The following is a 24,123-nucleotide window of genomic DNA, read 5'->3' on the forward strand; positions in this document are numbered from 1 at the left end:
TCTTTTTCACTGCCTCAGCACTGAGGGGTTGCGCATCTTCCAAACACTCTGGGAAGCGCACACATGATAAAGCTGTTGACATTTCTGATGGACATTTCACTACGAAACAGTGTGCTTCTGAAGAGACTGCATTTTCAGCAGCAAGCTTGTTATGGGTGAGTCAGTAATTCAGTGCGTCTCTGATCTTAAAGTGCTAGCGCAGTCCTGTCTTTAGTTTGGATATCAAAAGCCTTGTTCACATTGGCAGTTTGAAATTACTCGATTTATGTTTTTTTTGTATTTAAATATCCAATTAGAATCTGCTCTTTTCTGCAGTCTGAACAGCCAAAAAGCACATTGAATCGGATATTTCAAGTCCCATTTCAAACCACATTGGTACGTGGTTTGAAGTCAGATACAAATCTAATTCCTGGCCATGCGACTTGTCTGAAAGGTCAAATCAAATTTACTTGCTCTCCAGTGGTTTTTAGACTTATTTGGCATATCTTGTTGCTTGCTAGCTACAGTTTAACAATACCATGTGGTAGTCAGCTACCTTGTTAATTGTTTACAAACAAATTTGTGAATATGCTAGAAAGCTAAACAGCTACCTACTGTTGACTGCTGTGGCTAGAAATAACTCATTTTAAAAGTTGATTGGCTGATCTTAACCTTTGAGGCTTTAAAATTGTTCGTACACTATGATTTTTAATTAAAATCATCTGGGAAACATTCCTGGCATGCATTGCTGTCACCTTAGCTTGCTACATAAGGGCCCAGATATTTGAAATAATCGTAAGCTCACTTGTTTGGGAGAGGCTTCTCTTTGAAGATGATTATCTGACTTTAGCAAAACCTGTAGTCAAAGCTTCCCAAGTGAAATCAGCAGCTCACTGTGCAACTAAGATCTCTGAGGCACAGACACATGAGTGTCTGTTTAAGCTGTGCAGGAGTCTCAGTTTTCAGACTGTAGCTCTCACTCTGATGAGTGACTCAGTGCAGTTAATGAGACCCTAGACACGTCAATGGTGTGCCAACTGTGGTTCCAATAGCACAATGGGCTCTGGAGTGGTGCAGTGGTCTAAGGCACTGCATCTCAGTGTAAGAGGCATCACTGGTTCAAATCCAGGCTGTATCACATCTGGCTGTGTTTGGGAGTCCTATGGGCGGTGCACAATTGGCCGGGGTAGGCCGTCATTGTGAATAAGAATTTGTTCTTTGTTAAATAAAAAAAATATGCGTACCCTTTACTGCCCCGCTCTTCTGAAGACGATGTCCAGAAACCAAACAATTTTGCAAAGTGGTGTAGGTCAGCACCAGCCCCCCGTGCATCAACACTAACGCTACATGGACACACCCCCTGCTGTTATTGATAATATGGGCTTACTCCAGGCTGGGTATTAAACCCAGCGGTATTATGCCCCACAAACACACCCCCTCTTGTCGTTCACGCAATTGGATCAAACCAGTCTGGGTCATGCCCTGCGGCCACGCCCCCTCCTGTCACCGGCTGGGTTTTCCACTTGTTTTCCATACAGGTGATTCATGTATTCCTCTCGTTCTAGACACAGGAGCAAAAGTGTTGCTCCTCAACATGGCCATCTATGAGCAGTTCTTGTCCCTCCTACCCCTCTAGCCCAGCCTTAACCTGTACGGATATAGGCACTCAGTGATTGATGTCGTCTGCCTTATACACTCACCTGTGCAGTTTAGCAAGAAGGCCCTCACTCAGTTCCTCTTCCACATCACAAAGCAGGGCACTAATATCTTAGGTCTGGACACCAGCCTGGGGATATCTTTGTTGTCCAATAGTGGCTAAGCCTTTTCAATGGCGTAGGTGCTCTGACAGCGTAAACCCAACATTGATGTCCATGATGAACGTCTGCAAGCAGTCTTCACAGTGCTCAGTCAACACAACCTTACACTCAACATTGAGTGCCAGAGATCGAATTCATTGGGTTCCGCATGTCAGCCCGAGGACTCTCTCTCACCGCTGCAGTCAAACGTGGAACCCATCCATTGTGTCCTGGAACGGACATCTGCTGCTGCTCAACTCGCCTAATTTCTGGGAACGACGGGTTACAACACCCGGCTGTGCACATGCTGTCCACTCTCTCAAATAACTGCTGATCAACACCATCATGCTGTAAACGCTTGACCCACTCCAATTTGCATACCGCCCCACAGATGACGCAATCTCAATCGCACTCCACACTGATCTTTCCGACCTGTACAAAAGGAACACGTACATGAGAATGCTGTTCATTGACTACAGCTCAGTGTTCAACACCATAGTGCCCACAAAACTCCTCACTAAGCTAAGGACCCTGGGACTAAACACCTCCCTCTGCAACTGGATCCTGGATTTCCTGATGGGCCGCCCCAGGTGGTAAGGGTTAGTAACAACACATCTGCCACACTGATCCTCAACGCTGGGGCCCCTCAGGGGTGCGTGCTTAGTCCCCTCCTGTACTCTCTGTTCCCTGTCTAGTGGTTAGGATTCGGCACGCTCATCGCCGCGGCCTGGGTTCGATTCCCAGTCAGGGAACTACTCTTTGGGCTCCCGAGTGGCACAGCGGTCTAAGGCACTTCATCAAAGTGCAAGAGGCATCACTATAGTCCCTGGTTCAAGGATCACATCTGACCGTCATTGGGAGTCCCACAGAGCGGCGCACAATTGGCCCAGTGTCGTCTGGGTTTGGCCGGGGTAGGCTGTCATAGTTTATTTTTATTTACGGACTGGCCTAGTTAAATAACTGACTTGCTAAGCATGACTCCAACAGCATCATTAAGTTCTGGTCAATCCCTGGATTGGAGGCCAGATTCTGCTGGAAGTGGTGTTGGAGTGCCAGTAGGAGGCACTCTTTCCTCTGGTCTAAAAAAATGTCCCAATGCCCCAATGCCCTGTGTGGGGTGCTGTCTTTCGGGTAGGAAGTTAAACAGGTGTCCTGACTGATGACATTAAAGATCCCATGGCACTTATCGTAAGAGTATGGGTGTTAACCCCGGTGTCCTGGCTAAATTCCCAAGCTGTCCCTCATACCATCATGGTCACCTAATCATCCCCAGCTTACAATTGTCTCATTCATCCCCCTCCTCTCCCCTATAACTATTTCTCAGGTCATTGCTGTAAATGAGAATGTGTTCTCAGTCAACTTACCTGGTAAAATAACAGTAAAATAAATAAAAATGTTTGCTACAACAGTGGTAGGTCTGATTACCAACAATGATGAGACAGCCTATAGGGAGGAGGTCAGAGACCTGGCAGTGTGGTGTCAATTCAACAACCTCTCCCTCAATGTGAGCAAGACAAAGGAGCTGATCGTGAACTATAGGAAAAGGAGAGCCAACCAGGCCCCCATTAACATCAACAGGGCTGAAGTGGAGCGGGTCGAGTGTTTCAAGTTCCTTGGTGTCCCCATCACCAACAAATTATCATGGTCCAAACACACCAAGACAGTTGTGAAGAGGGCACGACAACACCTTTTCCCCTCAGTAGACTGAAAAGATTTGGCATGGGTCCCCACTATCCTCAAAAAGCTCTACAGCTGCACCATCGAGAGCATCCTGACCGGTTGCATCACCGCCTGGTATGGCAACTACTCGGTATCTGACCATAAGGATACAGAGGGTAGTGCATACGACCCAGTACATCACTGGGGCCAAGCTTCCTGACATCCAGGACCTATATACAAGGCGGTGCCAGTGGAAGGCCCAAAAAATGGTTAAAGACTCCAGTCACCCAAGTCATAGACTGTTCTCTCTGCTATCTCACGGCAAGCGGTACCGGAGCGACAAGTATTGGACCAAAAGGATCCTTCACAGCTTCTACCCCCAAGCCATAAGACTGCTGAACGATAACCAAATGGCCACCCCGACTATTTATATGCCTCACCCTTTTTTTTACAATGCTGCTCCTCTCTGTTTATTATCAATGCACAGTCACTTTACAAATTACCTTGACTTACCTGTCGCCTGACTTACCTTTGACGCATGTGACAAATACAATTTGATTTGACCTGTCTTGGCCAACTTTGACCTCACCAGTCCAACTCTGGTCACCTGTGCTGCATCAGCCACAGCAGTGGGAGCTCCCTCAGCTCCAGGATGGTATTGAGCCCAATCGAACAGAAGTACTCCGTTGGAGAGAGGGAGGCACTGTCATGTGTCTGGGCCTGTGACCGATTGCTTATTTACCTCTACAGACATTCTTTCACCATGCGCACCGACCAACAGGCCCTCAAAGCCTTGATGTTTACCGCTGGGTCGGGTCACAACACCCTTCATATGTACTGCTGGTTAGACCGCCTCCAGAAGTATAACTTTGAGCTGCAGCTCACACCAGGCATGGACAATGTTGTGGCCGACCTCCTTTCACACTCAGTTCCCCCAAACTCCACCTGTACCCACGTTTACTCATAGGAGGATCTCATCCAGCTCCTACACTCACCTCTCCAAGACCGTGTCGCTCAAGGAGCTGTTTGAAGAATGAGTCAACGACCCTATTGTCATGACTTTCCCTCCTGGATGAGGATCAGAGAGAGCCCCCTTCTCTCCCACCAGAGAGGGGAGGGGTGAAGTTGGCCATTTTATGACGGTCATAAATACCTTACAGGAACTCTGTCTCCCACTCTGCAGAAATGGAAGTTTAAAAACCCTTTGTTACAACTGAGATTTTGTAGTACTGTAACATCCAAAATTGGATAATGAAACAATATTTCTGTAATCCAAACATTTGGAATGGTCCGTGGCTATTTAAAGAACAATCTTGTCAAATTCATTACTATTTTGTAATGTAATTTAATGCGATGTAGGCTTCTGAAGAATTACTCTCCATAGATGGACCGGTTGATTTCAACAGAGCGATGACAAAGACATACAAGATTAAATGTGTTGCATTTCTAAATCCGAATGAGCGGTTGTTGGGGTGCTAAATATCCATATTTATGGTGAGTGTATTATTCAACTGAATGTACGATAGTTGAATTCCCTTGTCTCTTCTTCTCCCGTTCTCCCCCCCCCCCCCCCCCCCCCCTTTTCATTGTGTAACAAGTCGTCAAATCGGTTTAGTCCACTAAGGACTTTTCATTGCATCATGTTAGTAACCAATGTATAATCTATTTTTTTATATTTTTTATTTCACCTTTATTTAACCAGGTAGGCCAGTTGAGAACAAGTTCTCATTTACAACTGCGACCTGGCCAAGATAAAGGACAACAGCCCTCAGCTGGTCTCGGACGAGTTCAACTCTTTAATCCAAAGCAAGAGCTCCCGAATGACGCAGCGGTCTCAAGCACTGCATCTCAGTGCAAGAGGCGTCACTGCAGTCCCTGGTTCGAATCCAGGCTGCATCACATCTGGCCATGATTAGGAGTCCCGTAGGGCAGCACACAATTGGCCCAGTGTCATCTGGGTTTGGCCTGGGTAGGTCGTCATTGTAAATAATAATTTGTTCTTAACTGACTTGCCAAGTTAAATAAAAATAGAGGATCAAGCATATAAGAAAACACACGGGCCAAATGGGTGGAGAGGTTCAATAAAACTCTGAAAAACAAACTGAGCTCACTTCGTTCATGTTTTCTCCTTCACCGAATCCTTGTCGCAAACTCTGCTACACTACAGAGCTGCTCACCACTCCCCCACCGGAGTGTCTCCTGCCAAGCTGAGGCTAGGACGTGAACTTAAGCTGTCCTTACACAGGCTTCATTCCTCTGTTGGCAACCCAATAGCCTCGAAAGTCAGTACTGATTGTTTCGTGTAGTTATCTGAAGTCATAGTTGATTTGCTTTATCTATTTCCATTGTATGTGAGATGCTAACACATAGCTCTAAGCAGGGCTCACTTCCTGAATCATAGCTTGTGTTTGGGCATACACAGGCTAATTGGTTTAAGTATATGTTACACAGAAGTTTAGATCCCTGAGGCACTGATCAAATCTGATGTCCCAATCCCTTCCTCAAGATGGAGGAGGATGTCCAATGCACTTAATTCCCGACAACTAGCTGGAGACTCTCCTAATAATAGCCTTGCATTTACAAGGCACTGTGAAATACTTTTGTAAGAAGATAAAAGTCAAAGAGATGTCATCTGTGTGATTGTGAGCATGACACCTGGCCTGGTGAGAGGAGGAGGAGAACTCCTGGGCTCCACATGATAGATCCTTTCTGATCTCTTTCACAAGGAACACTGATGATGAAAAGAGCTGTAGAGGCTGGATTGGTGACTCAATTTTCCAAATGTACATAATTGAATGAGAAACCTTTTCAAGTGGAGATGAGGGGTGTTTCTGAGGGAGAGGACACCCACTCCAGTCTGTGTACCTTTGATAAAAAAAAGTGTGTGTAATAAATAAATATATATATATATATATATATATATATATATAAAGACGCATTCTGTCTCCCAGAGATGTACGTACTTAGGTGCGAAAAGTGTAAATCAATCGCAGAACAACAGCAAAGGACCTTGTGAAGATGCTGGAGGAAACGGGTACAAAAGTATCTATATCCACAGTAAAACGACATAACCTGAAAGGCCGCTCAGCAAGGAGGAAGCCACTGCTCCAAAACAACCATAAAAAAGTCAGACTACGGTTTACAACTGCATATGGGGACAAAGATCGTACTTTTTGGAGAAATGTCCTCTGGTCTGATGAAACAAAAATAGAACTGTTTGGCCATAATTACTTGGTGGTTTAGACCTTAATGGCTGTGTGTTGAGTTATGTTGAGGGGACAGCACATTTACACTGTTATACAAGCTGTACACTCACTACTTTACATTATAGCAAAGTGTAATTTCTTCAGTGTTGTCACATGAAAAGATATACTCAAATATTTACAAAAATGTGAGGTGTGTACTCACTTTTGTGATATACTGTACATAGATACAATGTAGTGAAATTGTATTTATTCACCAGACCATTTCACTGTGTTCAGGCAACATGCCATGAGCCTTTTTAACAGTGACCTTTCTAATCGTGGCTGAATTTAATGTAGGTTATCACTTCATCTCGGAGTCTACTGCATAGCTGATAGGGTATTGTGACATGCGTGAATTGTAGACATCATTGAGTGAAAAATGGACCTATCAGTCCTGGTATTCAAAGGGCTCTGAAGGTTTTCATAAAGTTACTTTTCAATTAGTTTTCACCAAGAGAAACAAGCAGGGTGACTTTCAGCCCACACAATTCAAAGGTAGACAAAGACCAACAGCATACTATGTGGCCCTGGAGACAATTAGTGGTTTAGCCATGATCTGAAGGACAAAAATCGAACATACAGTAGCAATTTTAAGTCGTAATGGACAGCATCCCAATATACTTCTAGATAAGTAATTGGTGGTTTGTGATGGCCAATTTTCAGCTGAAGGGGAAAAATATCATTACTCTGTCCATTGCAGGAGACAATTTATTAGGAATGCCACAGACTTTCATTCACCTACAGGGGCAGTGCCACATTCTCTTTAGAAAAAGCATGTTCTAAAATATTTTGCTAATTGAAAGATTGTTTTGATTGTGTGTGTGTAATCAAGAGGGGATGATTGCTTTGTGAACAATTTAGACTAAATGTATTCAATGTCAACTCTTGTTTTTCTGATTTAGGACTGGATTCAATCCGTATCGTGGAAATATCAGGAAAATCTACATTAAAATGCAAAGGAAATTGAGCCGACACATGCAGAGTTTACCGTGAATGCAGTCTCCGCGAACGCAGGAACATTGCCTTTTAAATGTCAATCTACCTACAGTGGTGGGAAAAGTACCCAATTTTCATACTTGAGTAAAAGTTAAGATACCTTAATAGAAAATGAATCAAGTAAAAGTGAAAGTCACCCAGCAAAATCCTACTTTAGTAAAAGTCTAAAATAATTTGGTTTTAAATATACTTAAGCATCAAAAGTAGAAGTAGTAATCATTTCACATTCTTTATATTAAACAAACCAGACCCCACAATTTTCTTCTTTAAATTTACAGATAACCAGGGGCACACTCCAACACTCAGACTTAATTTACAAATGAAGCACTTTGTGTTTAGTGAGTCCACCAGACCAGAGGCAGTAGGGATGACCAGGGATGTTCTCGTGAGAAGTGCTGTTTTCCTGTCATGCTAAGCATTTGAAATGTAACAAGTACTTTTGTGTGTCAGAGAAAATGTATGGAGTAAAAAGTACATTATTTTCCTTAGGAATGTAGTGAAGTACAAGTTGTCAAAAATATAAATCGTAAAGTACAGATACCCCCAAAAATGACTTACTTAAGAAAAAATACTTTAAATACTTTAAAATTCCGCGATACATCTGCGATACGGATTGAATCGAGCCTGAAGTCATAGAAAATACACTACTACAGTCATGGCTACTGAACCAGGTACAAGGAACACCACCAGAGACTAAACAATTACTGGAAACTGCAACAGAATGCAACTATAGCTAAAGCAGTTTACTATGAATTCAAATTGGTCCATTTACATGAGACAAAATTATATGAATGATATAAAATGCACAGTTTGTATTGCATCATGCAATGTATGATGAATATATTGTGAAATATGTGTAACTGCCAAAATAAAGGAAACACCAACATAACACCGCCAGAACAGCTTCAATGCACCTTGGTATAGATTCTACAAGTGTCTGGAACTCTATTGAAGGGATGCGACATCATTCTTCAACAAGAAATTCCATAATTTGGTGTTTTGTTGATAGTGATGGAAAACACTGTCTCAGGGTCCGCTCCAGAATCTCCCAGAAGTGTTTAAACTGCTAAAATGGGACAAGGTCTGTCCATGGTAAGGCGTTGCTATGCTTTCTTGACATCTGCCAACCAGACAGGTCCTACAGGCCTAGGTTTGTCGCACTTGGACTACTGTCCAGTTGGTGGTCATGTGCGGCAAAGAGGGACATACTGTAGGTAAATTGCAGTTGTTCCAGAACAGAGTAGCACGTATTGCACTTAGATGTCAGTAACATACATGTCAATCTTTCCTGGCTCAAAGTTGAGGAGAGATTGACTGCATCATTATTGGTCTTTGTGCGAGGTGTTGATGTGTTGAAGGTACTGAACTGTCTGTGCAAGTAGTTGACACACAAGACATACAGCCAGAGGTCTCTTCACAGTCCCCAGGTCCAGAACAGAAGCTGGGAAACGCACAGTATTAAATAGAGACATGGCTGCAAGGAACTCTGCCACCCCAGGTTATTCATGCTAGCAATCAAACCAGATTCAAAAAACAGATAAAGGAACACCTTATGGCACAATGGGGACTGTGAAGAGAAACAGATTTTATATTTTACAATCAATCAATGAAGCTACTTCAATACAGAAATGACCATATGGATATTACAGTTGATGCAATACAGTAGGTGTATATACTGTATTTGTTTCTTGAATAATGTCTGGGAAAAGAAATTAATCTAAATGCTTTTTGACCCATTCTAATGTAGGCTCCACATACATAAATATAACTTCTAAAAGTAACTTATTATTTTTGGTGGGGGAAGAAGATGCACCATCCCTTCCCTGGAGAAAGTAATGAATGATGCCTGCTTCCATAGATAAACACTGATTGGTTGCAGCCAAAGACCAGTGAAAGAGATGCATACAAAGTAAGGGCCCTCTGAATGCCTGCTAGCAAATGGAACTCTGGGTTTATCTTTTAACTATGCTTTCATAAAAAAAATTGTTGGCCATTGTGTCTAAATAGATGAATTATGAAATGACATCTGACTAAACATTTCACTATGCAGTGGTGTCCCTGGTTCCGTCTCTGTATTGATTGTGGTGGGACTGTTGACGTGACAGCACAAGGATAACAAGTTCCACATGAATGGATAGAACCACAACAAGCAAACAAGAGCCCTGCTGATTTTTTTTGTTCCCGAACCATTCCAAGAGAACATTTTCAGGATCGACTATGATGGTTTTATTTTGAAGTTGCTCGGTCACAAGAAAGACACTTGCTAAACAGGAAGCACAGTTTATTTTTTAAATCCTATTTTCCTTTGAAGTCATCTGAAGCTCCAGGCTTTGTAATGGCAGAAATTCATAGATGTTGGTATTTGCTTCATGAGCAAGCTGAAGTGTTCTGTTGGTTTGAGATTCCAACGGATACGTTTGGGCTTCTGAAAATGGCATAAAGGTGCAACGCACTTCATCAAAGCCGCTGGCTCTAGCGACAGCCATGATTATTCCGTAGATAATTAGATTAAATTAAGGTAGGGAAGAAAGAGTGAGAGCGGACTGTGGGGCTGAAACAACGTGTCCAGCAACACAGCTGCAAAAAACAGCTGCACATAACAGCCCTCCTATCATTGCCATTAACGTTTACACTGAGCAAGCTTTCATTAAAACATTGAGAAGTGTGAACCCCATAAAAGGGACAACATAGATAGTATCCTGTCTTCACTGACCTGTACTTCAATCCCGTATCCCAGGTAGACGGTCAGCACGTAGGTGCAGTCCGCTCCAGGGTCAGGCGACGAAGCTGAGGAATGCAGCTGTGGAATCTCAATGTGACCCTCTGGGTCAGTGAAATTCACAGTGCAGGGACCTGGCACAGAAGAGAGAGAAATACAATTGATCCCTCTTCCCAGGTGACTGATCCCTTTCTGACAGCCCATCTGTGTTTCAGTGGCCCTCTAACCCCCTCATTAACTCCCCAGGTTTTCTGCCTCACAGCCATGGCCCGGCTATCACACAGCCCCTCAGCCATCTAGACCCACTGGACAGGACAGCCAGGCAGCACAGATCAGGTGGAGCCAGCCTTGGCATATCGGTTTGATGCATGATCAGCTTCGTGATCCTGGGTGCCGGATTAATGGGAGAAGTCACCATGGAAGGATGAGGAACACTGACTAGGCCTCTCAGATGCTGTTCCTGCCTGGCTGTACAAAACTCTGACTAAAGTCTGACTAAACACTGTTAGTGAGAGGCAGTTAGGTTGATAGGTTAAGTGATTTGATGATTCCTGTATTAATGCTGCTTCTCCTAAGCCATCGTCATTACAGAAAAGCTGCATTTGCCAATTAGATGCAACTGGATTTACATACTTCTAGTTTCGCTCTATATTCATATGAGACCAATAGAAATAGAAGGTACCTGGTGTCTGCATGGTGGTAATGGTGGTGGTTGTGATGATGGTTGTGGTGGTGGTTCCCTCATCCACCTCTCCTGTGGATGCTGCGGTCAGTTTGGTGAGCTGGATGCCAGGGCCTTTCCTGTTCTTTACCCCTGGTTCCTCGGACTCCCCTTTCTCCACCCTCACTGAGGTGGTCAGCACAGGGGGTGCCACGGTGGTCTCCATGACAACTGCCCTCTGACTATTGAGACTTCCATTCGGGGAGGGGGGGACATTGGGTCTGCGGCCACTGACTGTAGGGGCAGTATTTGCCACTACATTGGTGGTCAGGGAGTCTGTGGTCACTGTCACCTTCTCTGCCTCCCTGGCCTTGTCCTCGGCTGGCTTGTCCTTCTGAGCCATGCTCACCAGTAGCCCCGGGGTTGTAGGAGCAGAGCTGGTGAGGGGGGTTGTGGCAGCCACCGTGGCAGTAGTGGCTATGTCAGAGAAGGCAGGGGTGTCCTCATGTTGCACGAGGCGAGTCGAAGCGTCTCCTGCCTCAAGAGTGGAAACAGAGCCAGGCATTGTAGGATGTCCTGCCACATCTCCATGGTCTGTGAAGAACTGCTGGTCCCCCTGGAAGTTTTTAGTGAGCAGGTGTTCATGGAGGGCGTTCATGGTGGATGCTGTGGTGAAATGGTTGATCTCACTCGCTGAGTCCTGTGTGGGGGAGTGTGTAAAGGCTCCGCTGTCTGACTCCACTCTTCTCTGGTCCACAGCATTGACATTTTCTAGAGAAGACAATGGAGAGAGACACACAGACAACATAGAGATATTAGAGCATACCAGAAGACAACAAATACCAGAGAACATGATTCCTAAATTTAACATTGCATAGAAAATAGTTTTTTTTTACTACAAAAATCTAAATTGGATACATGATATATGGCTCTGCTGTAATTGCTAAATCTGTTCTTTAGTCTAGGGCTAGGGACTGTCACTTACCAGGATCTAAGGAGCATTATGAATGGATATCATGTTAGATAGAAGGTTAAGTGCAGTGGCTAGTGAACAATAAAAACCCAGATGAATTAACTACCACTGTAGACATATTGTCATGAGGCCCTTTAGGAAAAACCCCTCATGACAACCCTTTGATGATTCATTTGAATACCTTTATTCCTCCTTCCTCCAATTATCCAAAGTAAAGATTTTGCTCTGAATTTCTCGTGATGATTACCAAATATAATAATGGCTGAGCCTTAGAGAGTAATTATTCCCACCTGCAGCAGTTGAAATGTAATCAGGAAGCCCCGGGGTATGGGTGCTAAATTCAAGAAGGGGAGGGCTGATGATGAAAGCTCCAAATTGCTCTCATACAGTATTTCTATAAGAAGCCAAAACCAGTGTTCAGTCTACTTGCTCTCAAGAATTATAGAGGAAAATTATCGGTGCTTTTGAAAGTGGCTTTATTTTGCCAGAATGACAACTTTAGTGTCAAAAGACACCAGAGGATGTCTCTCAGGGTGAATTATGAGCAACAACATGACTGTCTTTCATCTCTTCTACATTTATCTCCATTAGTATATGGGAGGCCTTTAAATAGTTATGTGACAGATTAATAATGACAGTCTGCACTGTGAAGCCTGCAGCATGTCAGCAGGAGTGTTCATTATCGAAGACAAGCGCTGCAATCACAGCCAAAAAGAGTCAAGAAAATTGAGAAATATTCATCTGACTTCTGGGATAAAATATCAAAATACACAAGTTTTCTAAAGGACAGACTCCAGCTGAAGGGTAGGATGACTTTCAGGATGTAGATTACCCCTAGTGTGCACACACACACAGACACACTGCTTAATCCACACTCCTTAAAGTGATGCTCCAATAGTTTTAAAGTAGTATCATTTCAGACAGTAGTTTTGAAACTAGTGCTCATGAGCCAAAACAGGTCCCCGCAATTGGTATGATACAGTGCCTTGCGAAAGTATTCGGCCCCCTTGAACTTTGCGACCTTTTGCCACATTTCAGGCTTCAAACATAAAGATATAAAACTGTATTTTTTTGTGAAGAATCAACAACAAGTGGGACACAATCATGAAGTGGAACGACATTTATTGGATATTTCAAAATTTTTTAACAAATCAAAAACTGAAAAATTGGGCGTGCAAAATTATTCAGCCCTTTTACTTTCAGTGCAGCAAACTCTCTCCAGAAGTTCAGTGAGGATCTCTGAATGATCCAATGTTGACCTAAATGACTAATGATGATAAATACAATCCACCTGTGTGTAATCAAGTCTCCGTATAAATGCACCTGCACTGTGATAGTCTCAGAGGTCCGTTAAAAGCGCAGAGAGCATCATGAAGAACAAGGAACACACCAGGCAGGTCCGAGATACTGTTGTGAAGAAGTTTAAAGCCGGATTTGGATACAAAAAAGATTTTCCAAGCTTTAAACATCCCAAGGAGCACTGTGCAAGCGATAATATTGAAATGGAAGGAGTATCAGACCACTGCAAATCTACCAAGACCTGGCCGTCCCTCTACACTTTCAGCTCATACAAGGAGAAGACTGATCAGAGATGCAGCCAAGAGGCCCATGATCACTCTGGATGAACTGCAGAGATCTACAGCTGAGGTGGGAGACTCTGTCCATAGGACAACAATCAGTCGTATATTGCACAAATCTGACCTTTATGGAAGAGTGGCAAGAAGAAAACCATTTCTTAAAGATATCCATAAAAAGTGTTGTTTAAAGTTTGCCACAAGCCACCTGGGAGACACACCAAACATGTGGAAGAAGGTGCTCTGGTCAGATGAAACCAAAATGGAACTTTTTGGCAACAATGCAAAACGTTATGTTTGGCGTAAAAGCAACACAGCTCATCACCCTGAACACACCATCCCCACTGTCAAACATGGTGGTGGCAGCATCATGGTTTGGGCCTGCTTTTCTTCAGCAGGGACAGGGAAGATGGTTAAAATTGATGGGAAGATGGATGGAGCCAAATACAGGACCATTCTGGAAGAAAACCTGATGGAGTCTGCAAAAGACCTGAGACTGGGACGGAGATTTGTCTTCCAACAAGACAATGATCCAAAACATAAAGCAAAATCTACAATGGAATGGTTCAAAAATAAACATATCCAGGTGTTAGAATGGCCAAGTCAAAGTCCAGACCTGAATCCAATCGAGAATCTGTGGAAAGAACTGAAAACTGCTGTTCACAAATGCTCTCCATCCAACCTCACTGAGCTCGAGCTGTTTTGCAAGGAGGAATGGGAAAAAATGTCAGTCTCTCGATGTGCAAAACTGATAGAGACATACCCCAAGCGACTTACAGCTGTAATCGGCTGAATAATTTTGCACGCCCAATTTTTCAGTTTTTGTTTTGTTAAAAAAGTTTGAAATATCCAATAAATGTCGTTCCACTTCATGATTGTGTCCCACTTGTTGATGATTCTTCACAAAAAAATACAGTTTTATATCTTTATGTTTGAAGCCTGAAATGTGGCAAAAGGTCGCAAAGTTCAAGGGGGCCGAATACTTTCGCAAGGCACTGTATATACACTACCGTTCAAAAGTTTGGGGTCACTTAGAAATGTCCTTGTTTTTGAAAGAAAAGCAAAAAAAATTGTCCATTAAAATAACATCAAATTGATCAAAAATTCAGTGTAGACATTTTTAATGTTGTAAATGACTATCGTAGCTGGAAACGGCAGGTTTTTTATGGAATATCATAGGCATACAGAGGCCCATTATCAGCAACCATCACTCCTGTGTTCCAATGGCATGTTGTTTTAGCTAATCCAGGTTTATCATTTTAGAAGGCTAATTGATCATTAGAAAAACTTTTGCTATTATGTTGGGACAGGGATTGATTGAATATGTCTGTAAACACACCAGCCAGCTGATCTGTGCATGCTCTGAGTACGCAGCTAGGGATGTCATCAGGGCCGGCAGCCTTGTGAGGGTTAGCACGTTTAAATGTTTTACTCACGTCGGCCACGGAGAAGGAGAGCCCAATATCTTTGGTACAGGCCATGTCGGTGGCACTGTATTGTCCTCAAAGCGCTCAAAGATGTTGTTTATTAATTTGTCTGGGAGCATGACGTTGATGTCCGCAACGGTGCTTGTTTTCTTTTTGTAATCCGTGATTGTCTGTAGACCCTGTCACATACGTTGTGTTTGAGCCGTTGAATTGCGACTCCACCTTGTCTCTTGCTTGTTTGATTGCCTTACAGAGGGAATAACTACACTGTTTGTATTTGGTCATGTTTACAGTCGCCTTGCTATGATTAAATGCGTGCTTTCAGTTTCGCGTCAATGCTGCCATCAATCCACGGTTTCTGGATAGGGAAGGTTTTAATAGTCACAGTGGGTACAACATCTCCTATACACTTCCTTATAAACTCGCTCGCCGAGTCAGCGTATATGTCAATGTTATTTTCTGAGGCTACCCGGAACATATCCCAGTCCACATGATCGAAGCAATCTTGAAGCGTGGAATCCGATTGGTCAGACCAGCATTGGAAAGACCTAAGCACCGGCGCTTCCTGTTTTAGTTTCTGCCTATTGGAGGGGAGCAACAAGATGGAGTCATGGTCAGATTTTCCAAAAGGAGGGCGGGGAAGAACCTTGTATGCATTGTGGAAGTTAGAGTAGCAGTGGTCGAGTGTGTTACTCACTCGTGTACTGCAATCGATATGCTGATAGAATTTAGATAGCCTTGTCCTCAAATTGGCTTTGTTAAAATCCCCAGCTACAATAAATGCAGCCTCAGGATATACTGTATGGTTTCCAGTTTGCATAAAGTCCAGTGAAGTTCCTTGAGGGCCGTCTTGGTATCCGCTTGCGGGGGGGACATACACGGCTGTGACGATAACCGAGGAGAGTTCTCTTGGGAGATAATACGGTCGGCATTTGATTATGAGGAATTCTAGGTAAGGTGAACAAAAGGACTTGAGTTCTTGTATGTTGTTACAATTACAGCATGAGTCGTTAATCATGAAAGATACACCCCCAGCCTTCTTCTTAGCAGAGAGATATTTGTTCCTGTTGGTGCGGTGCACTGAAAATCCCTTTGGCTGTACGGACTCCGACAGCATGTCCCCAGCTAGCCATGTCTCCGTGAAACAGAGTTTGTTACAATCCCGGCTATCTCTTTGGAAAGCAACTCTTGTCCTAATTTCATTGACTTTGTTAACTAGGGACTGGACATTAGAAAGTAATACCGCACCCTCTCCTCTGACGGCGTTGTTTTGAGTCAGCCTCTGGAATCAGTTCAAATGCCCTGGGAGGTGCATACAAAGAATCCACTTTGGGAAAGTTGTATTCCTGGGTGTAGTGCTGGTTGTGCTGGTAAGTTGACGTCTCTCTGATATCCAAAAGTTCTTCCCGGCTGTATGAAATAACACTTAAGGTTTTCTGGGCTAACAATGTAAGAAATAATACAGAAAAACAAAATACTGCACAGTTTCCTAAGGACTAGAAGCAAAACTGCCATCTCTATCGGCGCCAACTTGTTAATAATTATTTTGGATGAACGTGCGAAGGTTACCTGCATTTTCAAGTTATTTGTTTGACACCAACCACATTTCCATCCACAGTTTTTAATGCGAGTAAAGGCATACGGTACAAGAAAATATCAAGGCAGTTGTGATGGAAACCGGAAGTTTATAAATGCCTATAGATAATTTATTTGTTTGACATGGTGGGATCTTTTTGTGTCAGTAAAATGTATTATGCGAGGAATGGCAGTGGAAACACCTTTATGCGCAAATATTTATATAATACTAACATGTTGAAGTGAACTTGCTATACTGCAGTGCCAGCTGTGCCACCAGAGGCTCTGGGTTCGTGCCCAGACTCTGTCGTAACCGGCCGCGACCGGGAGGTCCGTGGGGCGACGCACAATTGGCCTAGCGTCGTCCGGGTTAGGGAGGGTTTGGCCGGTAGGGATATCCTCGTCTCATCCCACACCAGCGACTCCTGTGGCGGCCAGGTGCACGGTGCACGGTGTTTCCTCCGACACATTGGTGCGTCTGGCTTCCGGGTTGGATGCGCGCTGTGTTAAAAAGCAGTGCGGCTTGGTTGGGTTGTGCATCGGATTACGCATGACTTTCAACTTTCGTCTCTCCTGAGCCCGTACGGGAGTTGTAGCGATGAGACAAGATAGTAGCTACTAACAATTGCATACGTGAAATTGGGGAGAAAAAGGGGGTAAAATTCGAAAAAAATAGGGAAAAAAAGAAGTGAACTTGGAGTCACGCGAGGATATGGTGTGTGGTCCTCCCACTACGACTTGGGAAACCATGCAGTTTATTAGGCTACAGATGCAATAAGTTATGATGAACTTCACAGGGTGGTGAAAAGGCACTGTGATGAGTTTGATGCTCCTTTGCAATAAATATCAAGGGTCTTATTCTGGTGACATGATGATCGATGCTTGACTGCTGTTTGAAAAATACAGATATTCTCGCAGATCCATAATAAACCCTCATCATATAGACTACCCTACCTGCACTGTAGGCTACCTGAGAGTGGTTGGCTAGCGCACGAGTGCCAAGACCAGAGTAGGCACAAAACTACCAGTAGAGTCGAACATGCAATGGTAACACATTGAACTTTAGATTTTTATTCGGTACATGAAAACGTGAAAAAGCACATTTTGTGTGCACTACGTCATCATACACTGATTTTTATCTGCAACAAGTCCGTTTGGAGGAAACACACCACTGGTAGGAAAATATGCAGATTTTGGAATATTAGATGGTTGTGTTCATTGCACATGTTCATTGAACATTAAAAGGTAATACCTTTTCACAGTTAAATTACAAGTATTTTCTATAAAACCCATAAAACTGGCTTCTCACTGGGGCCTTCAAATCACAAAGTCTGGCCCTGGAGGACAATGTTAAACAGGCTATAGAAGATGGACGTAATGAGCCATACTCTCCTTAACTAAAACCACCACCATGGATCACTACTCGCATGCACCATATGCAAATAGAGAAGCCACTGAGAGGTTAGTTAGTATTGTGTGTCATTTTACAGCTGCTCATTTTGCAATGTATCTCTACTCTGATACTGGGTTGATAGTGGATTGAGAACATTGTAAGCTACGTATGGCATGAAACAACTGTTTTAAACATCCCGTTAGGATCTTAACACTTGTGAATAGCATCAGTTAGTAAAGCGCCTATGACTTGTCTATTATAACCATGGTGAGGTCTCCAGCCTGTCCTCACTGGGTAATGTTTCCCTGATCATTGATTTGAGCATGAGAAACCCTATTAGTTTAACCTGAGGCTCAACTCCTACTCTCCACTCTCCCCTCAGCGCTCTCCGCTCTCCACTCTCACTCAATATAAACACTGAAGGGTAGGGGCTGCACGGTCATTGGCCTCTCTCCATGTACCTTCTGTTCACACAGAGAGTGAGAAATAGAGAAGGAGAGATGTGTTGGGAAGACCGGGTAGACTGTAGAGAGAAAGAGAGCGAGAGATCAGGAGAAAGAGATTTGAAAAGGTGCAGTCTTTTACTGCAATGCTCTGATTATTAGCTACATGACACCCCAACTCAGAAAGAGAGATGATTATGGAAAAACAAAATAACGAATGCCTCTCGCATAGTTTCCAGTTGTCTGCTTGCAATCATTTCAGAAATATTCATTTAGCGTCATCCTTTCCCATAGATACTACCTATGCTAACTATGTGGGGGGAGGGAGGCTGATGTATTCAGTGATACTTTATGGAGATCTTCCTTTACGTCTTTTATCCTCTCTAGTTTGTGTGAGATGTCAAATGTGTTTAGTTTGCTTTTAAGAGCAGCTTGGGCTGCTCCTGTTGTGACATAATAAGGCTACAAGGAAATGTTCCCCTTCCATCTCGGAACATCAAAAGGCCTTTGAATTTCTTCTGTCACCCAGGAAGATTAATGACTGTTGAGTCTGTCGGTAAAATGTAATACTATGTGTCAGCTCTCTGTCAACCGTATAGAGGCTTTGTAAAGAAATTGTTCACTCTGCCTCTTGAATGGTGCAATCAAACTTTTATTACTGCACACACTGTGGCAGTGGTAAAAGCACTCTGCCTCTTTGCTTCAGCAAATGCTACAATGACATATCTGTCTACTGTCTGGGAATGATGGGGGAGGCAGTGCTGCTGCAAATGCTGAGACCAATCTGATTTTCAGAGCTAATTTTGATTCAATTTCACATTTGCAATGTATGAATGTGTTTCCTGGTAAGGGAGTCATTTCAGGATCAAATGAAAGAAAATTAGATTTCAAGGGTAAACATCTGGCCTCGGGGCAGAAATAATTAAGTACACAAATGTATTTGGATCTATTTAATTGAATTGTGCTACTGAAAGACTATTGAATTGAGAAATAATAATTAGAAATTATGTCAGATTGACAAAATGTTTTCAGGTAATCGTGTTTCAATTTGATTAGAACAAGTACCTCCAAAATCTTATTACATTTGAATCATTTAACAGACCCTTATCCAGAGAAACTTACAGTAGTGAGTGCATACACTTTTGTACTGGTCCCCAGTGGGAATCAAACCCACATCCATGGCATTGCAAATGCCATTCTCTACCAACTGAAAACCTTTTTGAGTTGCATTCATCCTAACTAGTATATGAATAATACACATCCTCACAGTCAAAAGTATTATTTTCAATTAACAACCTATAAGTTTTTTCACCATTGCCTAAACCAGCAAGACTTAAACCACAAAGAACTAAGGAACAGATCAGTTTACCTATAACGACATTCTCAGTAACGGTTATATTTAACATTATATATTTTTTACTTGTGGTGATTTATCTACCTTAGTTGAATGCACTGACTGAAGTCACTCTTGATAAAAGTGTTTGCTAAATGACCAAAATGTAAATGTACAAATGTATGATTGCACAGCACGCTGGGTATTATTCTAATGAGTTCTGTCACCCAAAATGGCATGTTCATGTCTAAGTGCATGAATCTGGTGCAGATCAAAATATAAACACAACATGCAGCAATATAAAATATTTTACTAAGTTACAGTACATATAATGAAATCAGTCAATTTTAATAAATTTCACATGGCTCATGCAGTGCGATACATCTCCTTTGCATAGAATTGATTAGGCATTTGATTGTAATCTGTGGAATGTTGTCCCACTCCTCTTCAATGGCTGTGCGAAGTTGCTGGATATTGGCGGGAACTGGAACACGCTGTCGTACACGTCGATCCAGAGCACCCCAAACATGCTCAATGGGTGACATGTCTGGTGCGTTTGCAGGCCATGGAAGGAATTGTGTACAGATCCTTGCGACATGGGGCCGTGCATTATCATGCTGAAACATAACGTTATGGTGGCGGATGATTGGCATGACAATGGGCCTTCAGGATCTCGTCACATTCAAATTGCCATCAATAAAATGCAATTGTGTTCGTTGTCCATAGCTCATGCCTGCCCATACTATAACCCCACCGCCACCATGGTACACACCTCCACTACACTGATCCTAAACACAGGGGCCCCACTAGGGTGCGTGCTCAGCCCCCTCCTGTACTCACTGTTTACCAATGACTGCATGGCAAGTTTGCAGACGACACAACAGTAGTAGGACTGATTGGCAACAATGACGAAACAGCCTACAGGGAGGAGACGAGCCCAGGCAGAGTGGTGCCAGGAAATAACCTCTCCCTCAATATCAACAAAACGAAGGAGCTGATCGTGGACTTCAGGAAACAGAAGAGGGAGCACGGCCCTATCCACATCGACGGGACTGCAGTGGAGAAGGTGAAAAGCTTAATGTTTCTCTGCGTAAACATCACTGACAATTTGAAATGTCCCAACCAAACAGACAGCGGGGTGAACAAACAGCGGGGGTGAAGAAGGCGCAACAGCTCCTCTTCAACCTCAGGAGGCTGAAGAAATTAGTCTTGGCCCCTAAGTCCCTCACAACATTTTACAGATGCACAATTGAGAGCATCCTGTCGGGCTGTATCACCGCCTGAGACGGCAACTGCACCGCCCGCAATCGCAGGGCTCTCCAGAGGGTGGTGCAGTTTGCCCAACGCCCACACGACGTCATACATGCGGTCTGCCATCTGCCCAACGCCCACACGAAGTCATACATGCTGTCTGCCATCTGCCCGGTACACTTAAAACCGGGATTCATAAAACACTTCTCCAGATTGCCAGTGGCCATCGAAGGTGAATATTTGCCCGCTGAAGTCAGTTACAACACCGAACTGTAGTCAGGTTGAGACCCTGGTGAGGACAACGAGCATGCAGATGAGCTTCCCTGAGATGGTTTCTGACGGTTTGTGCAGAAATTATTTGGTTGTGAAACCCCACAGTCTCATCAGCTGTCTGGGAGATGTGAGGGTCCTGGGCTGCCGTGGTTACATGTGGTCTGTGGTTGTGAGGCCGGTTGGACGAACCGCCAAATTCTCTAAAACAACATTGGAGGCGGCTTATGGTAGAGAAATTAACATTAAGTTCTCTGCCAACAGCTGTGGTGGACATTTCTGCAGTCAGCATGCCAATTGCACGCCCCTTCAAAACTTGAGACATCTGTGGCATTGAAGTGACAAAACTGCACATTTTAGAGTGGCCTTTTATTGTCCCCAGAAGAAGGTGCATCTATGTAATGATCATGCTGTTCAATCAGCTTCTTGATATTCCACACCTGTCAGGTGGATGGAATATGCTCACCAACAGGGGTGTAAACTAATTTGTGCACAGATTTTGAGACAAATGCTTTTTTTTGTGTGTATGGAACATTTTTGGGATCTTTTATTTCAGCTCAGGAAACATGGGACCAAGCTCAAATGTGCCTAATTAGTTTATTAATACATTTAAGTTCATAACTGTGTACTCTCCTCAAACAATAGCATGGCATTCTTTCATTGTAATAGCTATTGTAAATTGGACAGTGCAGTTAGATTAACACAAATTTAAGCTTTCTGCCAATATCAGATACAGTGCCTTGCGAAAGTATTCGGCCCCCTTGAACTTTGCAACCTTTTGCCACATTTCAGGCTTCAAACATAAAGATATACATTTTTTTGTGAAGAATCATCAACAAGTGGGACACAATCATGAAGTGGAACGACATTTATTGGATATTTCAAACTTTTTTAACAAATCAAAAACTGAAAAATTGGGCGTGCAAAATTATTCGCCCCCTTAAGTTAATACTTTGTAGCGCCACCTTTTGCTGCGATTACAGCTGTAAGTCGCTTGGGGTATGTCTCTATCAGTTTTGCACATCGAGAGACTGACATTTTTTCCCATTCCTCCTTGCAAAACAGCTCGAGCTCAGTGAGGTTGGATGGAGAGCATTTGTGAACAGCAGTTTTCAGTTCTTTCCACAGATTCTCGATTGGATTCAGGTCTGGACTTTGACTTGGCCATTCTAACACCTGGATATGTTTATTTTTGAACCATTCCATTCTAGATTTTGCTTTATGTTTTGGATCATTGTCTTGTTGGAAGACATATCTCTGTCCCAGTCTCAGGTCTTTTGCAGACTCCATCAAGTTTTCTTCCAGAATGGTCCTGTATTTGGCTCCATCCATCTTCCCATCAATTTTAACCATCTTCCCTGTCCCTGCTGAAGAAAAGCAGGCCCAAACCATGATGCTGCCACCACCTTGTTTGACAGTGGGGATGGTGTGTTCAGGGTGATGAACTGTGTTGCTTTTACGCCAAACATAACGTTTTGCATTGTTGCCAAAAAGTTCCATTTTGGTTTCATCTGACCAGAGCACCTTCTTCCACATGTTTGGTGTGTCTCCCAGGTGGCTTGTGGCAAACTTTAAACGACACTTTTTATGGATATCTTTAAGAAATGGCTTTCTTCTTGCCACTCTTCCATAAAGGCCAGATTTGTGCAATATACGACTGATTGTTGTCCTATGGACAGAGTCTCCCACCTAAGCTGTAGATCTCTGCAGTTCATCCAGAGTGATCATGGGCCTCTTGGCTGCATCTCTGATCAGTCTTCTCCTTGTATGAGCTGAAAGTGTAGAGGGACGGCCAGGTCTTGGTAGATTTGCAGTGGTCTGATACTCCTTCCATTTCAATATTATCGCTTGCACAGTGCTCCTTGGGATGTTTAAAGCTTGGGAAATCTTTTTGTATCCAAATCCGGCTTTAAACTTCTTCACAACAGTATCTCGGACCTGCCTGGTGTGTTCCTTGTTCTTCATGATGCTCTCTGCGCTTTTAACGGACCTCTGAGACTATCACAGTGCAGGTGCATTTATACGGAGACTTGATTACACACAGGTGGATTGTATTTATCATCATTAGTCATTTAGGTCAACATTGGATCATTCAGAGATCCTCACTGAACTTCTGGAGAGAGTTTGCTGCACTGAAAGTAAAGGGGCTGAATAATTTTGCACGCCCAATTTTTCAGTTTTTGATTTGTTAAAAAAGTTTGAAATATCCAATAAATGTCGTTCCACTTCATGATTGTGTCCCACTTGTTGTTGATTCTTCACAAAAAAATACAGTTTTATATCTTTATGTTTGAAGCCTGAAATGTGGCAAAAGGTCGCAAAGTTCAAGGGGGCCGAATACTTTCGCAAGGCACTGTATGTCTATGCCCTGGGAAATGTTCTTGTTGCTTACAACCTCATGCTAATCGCATTAGCCTACATTAGCTCAACCGTCCCACTAGGGACCCACAGATCCTGTAGAGGTTTTAACATTCTGAGGACCATATGTTTCTTATAGCTTGGTGAGAGCGTGGTTGCCCTATGGTTATTTAGCATACAACCTTCCCATAATGTTTCCTACAGGTTTCCTATTTAGTCATGTTCTTAAATTATTCATAGAACGTTAAACAACATTTATCTGTGGGAATTTCAGTACTTCATCAAAACATTTTCTACAGGTTTCCTCATGGTTCTATTTAAACTCATATTCTCAGAGCGTTCAGAGAACGTTAAGAAACAATGTTCTACTGTGGGAATTTCAGTACTTCAGTTCAATGTTTTATGCAATTTTCCTCATGTTTCTATTTAAAGTAATGTTTTCAAATTGTTCAGAGAACGTCAAGAAACAGC

At 43.1% G+C, this 24,123-nt stretch overlaps 1 protein-coding gene across 2 annotated transcripts in view; it reads right to left on the reverse strand.

Annotated features, from left to right (window-relative positions):
* LOC139422925 (seizure protein 6-like) overlaps nt 1-24,123 on the reverse strand; it is a 231,464-nt gene that overhangs the window by 98,420 nt on the left and 108,921 nt on the right. For both annotated transcript variants that reach the window (XM_071174402.1, XM_071174401.1), the window contains exons 2-3: nt 11,077-11,826; nt 10,389-10,528 (exon numbers count right to left, since the gene is read on the reverse strand). In XM_071174402.1, the coding sequence (XP_071030503.1) occupies nt 10,389-10,528; nt 11,077-11,826 (890 nt within the window). The remainder of the gene's footprint in view (nt 1-10,388; nt 10,529-11,076; nt 11,827-24,123) is intronic.

This window comes from Oncorhynchus clarkii, chromosome 12 (genome assembly GCF_045791955.1).
Source record: "Oncorhynchus clarkii lewisi isolate Uvic-CL-2024 chromosome 12, UVic_Ocla_1.0, whole genome shotgun sequence".
Taxonomy (NCBI): domain Eukaryota; kingdom Metazoa; phylum Chordata; class Actinopteri; order Salmoniformes; family Salmonidae; genus Oncorhynchus; species Oncorhynchus clarkii.